Source organism: Austrofundulus limnaeus, unplaced genomic scaffold (genome assembly GCF_001266775.1).
Source record: "Austrofundulus limnaeus strain Quisiro unplaced genomic scaffold, Austrofundulus_limnaeus-1.0 Scaffold100, whole genome shotgun sequence".
Lineage (NCBI taxonomy): Eukaryota > Metazoa > Chordata > Actinopteri > Cyprinodontiformes > Rivulidae > Austrofundulus > Austrofundulus limnaeus.
Genome location: NW_013952502.1, coordinates 508,611 through 511,041, shown reverse-complemented (window position 1 = coordinate 511,041; position 2,431 = coordinate 508,611). Strand labels below are relative to the sequence as shown.

Below are 2,431 nucleotides of genomic sequence, written 5' to 3'. Positions count from 1 at the left end.
CATTAGCACCTCTAGTAATATATTTACTGAGAAAAATGGTGACGTGTTCAATACTTATTTTACCCGCTGTACAGTAACTAATATCCTAAAACAAAAGTTCAACTAACAGGAAAAAAAAAAACAACAAAAAACAAAACAAAAACATTGAAAGTCAAGCATTTACTTGACATTTCACTTTTTGCTCCCCTAAAAGCAAAGCTAATTATAAAGAAATATACTATTGCAAATTACAGAGGTTGTGCCTCCCGCTCTGAAGCAGACAGGCAGTGAGTGACATGATTGCCTTCATCTATTTTTTATTGTGTGAGTGATGAGAGCAGACAAAGGCAGTGCACTCTGTTCACCACGTTTAATTACCATAGTAATTTACTGTAATTCGAAGTAATTTCTGCCCTTTGCTGAACTATAGACTTTATCTTATTTATAACCGCTGCCTGAAACTCTTTCTCACCTCAGCTGCAGCTCCTGATAAAGAAGTAAAATGGACAGGGAAGACATCTTTTTTTGTTAAAAATATCACAGAATATTAGAGATTATTGAAGGTAATTGATTTTTTTAAGTGTTAGAGTAGATAACTTATGGGTTAAGGTTCTTCAACTAATTTAATGAAGCAAGTTGCTTTAATAGATTGACATAGAATGACTGTCAATTAACCTTTTTATTAGTTTGATTGTTTTCTACTGCAGGAAATGTACTGACTACTGACAAAAACTCAACAAATACACACTTCAAAAAGAAGTAGTCATGATTTAATTGTACTTAAACATATTTTGAGATATTATTTTAAATATGTCTTCATGTAAAACCTCTTATTATTGGTAAGCAAAAGGAAATAGCAGTAATTCTTCCTTGGTATATACATTTTTTGTTGTTCCATCAATAGAAACAGCCCTGAGGGGTGGTATATGTGTGCAGACAGTTCAAATGGTGGCTACGGTCAAATTTCTGACCTCCAAACACCTGTCATCTCTGTCACTGGGCCACACTGCACTCTGGTCTTCTGGTACCACATGAGTGGATTCACCGTAGGATCCCTTCAGGTAAAGAGACGTGTTCATCTGGAAACCACATCTCACTTCTGTGTGACGTCTCGCCCGAGTCGAGTAACAACGTCTGCTGTTTTATTCAGGTGCTGCTCAGGCACAAGAACGAAACTCATGTAGTTTGGTCTCAGAATGGAAACCAAAACAACACATGGAGACGAGGAGAGGTGTTCCTGGGATTAACAGACGATATCCAGGTTTGCTTATTAGATACTTTAATGTGCATGCTAACCTTAATGACCAAATGAACCTGGGTCAGTTTACCACTAAACGTTCAGCAGTGTTTCTTATATTTTTCACTTTACTGTTTGTCTTACAAATGAGTAAATTTCTAGTTTGTTGTCCTTGTTCAGGTGATTTTTAGGACCAAACGGGGGATTAGCTACATGGGTGATGTGGTGATAGATGATGTCAGCTTCCAGGATTGCTCACCTCTGCTTCCATCAGACAAGCCGTGCACATCAGAGCAGTACGCCTGCGCTAACGGCCACTGCATCCCTCAGGACAACTTGTGTGACTTCATCAACCACTGTGGGGACAGTTCAGATGAGAACCCCTATATCTGCAGTGAGACCCGCCCCCTCGTGACGCCTGGGGAAAGATTAATTTCCAGATTATTGGACAGCCTGGATTAATCCCCTCTTCTTAATTATTGCTGTCTTTCAGAGGGCTTCAGCGRACACTGTGATTTTGAGTTTGACCTCTGTTCCTGGCGCCAGTGCCGGCAAGATGACTTTGATTGGCTGGTCAAAGTGGGCAGCACTCCAACTATTGGAACTGGACCATCGAGTGACCACACCCTGCGGGACCCCTCTGGACACTACCTGTACCTGGAGAGCTCTTTCCCTCAGAGAGTCGGTGATATTGCCCGTGTGACCGGACCCTTCATGAGCAAGAGGAGCTCCCAGTGTAAGGTCAGGCCAAGATGGAAGGGAGGAAAGGCATTTTGAGCTATTTATACTATAAGCAAAAAGGCATTGCATGGTCATCAATACAGATATCTGTTGTTTGAAGTCACAGCAGCAGCTAGCTGTAGCACCTCCTGGAGAAATATAATATCACAAGTTTCAGCTGGAATAATTGTTTGATATGAAACTGACAGTATAGTTTAAAGTTTAGAAAATAACATTTGCATGAACTGTTCCTTATGGGAACAAAAACCTGGTACCCATTGGGGGGAGTACCATTGGTGGGTCAGGGGTTAGGGTCAGGATGAAGGTGTGAAATGAGTTTAGGTTAGGTTTAGGGTCAGGTATGCACTGGGTTGGTTAGGGTTAGGGTAAGAGATCAGGGTTAGGCTGTAGAAATGACCGGTAAATGAATAAAAGTCAATGCAAAGACCCCATGAGGATAGAAGAACAAACATGTGTGTGTGTGTGTGTGTGTGT

At 40.9% G+C, this 2,431-nt stretch overlaps 1 protein-coding gene across 1 annotated transcript in view; it reads left to right on the top strand.

Annotated features, from left to right (window-relative positions):
* Window positions 1-2,431, top strand: part of malrd1 (MAM and LDL receptor class A domain containing 1) — a gene marked incomplete in the record, with an annotated part of 51,176 nt that overhangs the window by 14,174 nt on the left and 34,571 nt on the right. Inside the window, 4 exon segments of the mRNA XM_014013325.1 lie at window positions 884-1,040; window positions 1,130-1,240; window positions 1,397-1,610; window positions 1,710-1,957. Coding sequence (XP_013868779.1) covers window positions 884-1,040; window positions 1,130-1,240; window positions 1,397-1,610; window positions 1,710-1,957 — 730 coding nt within the window.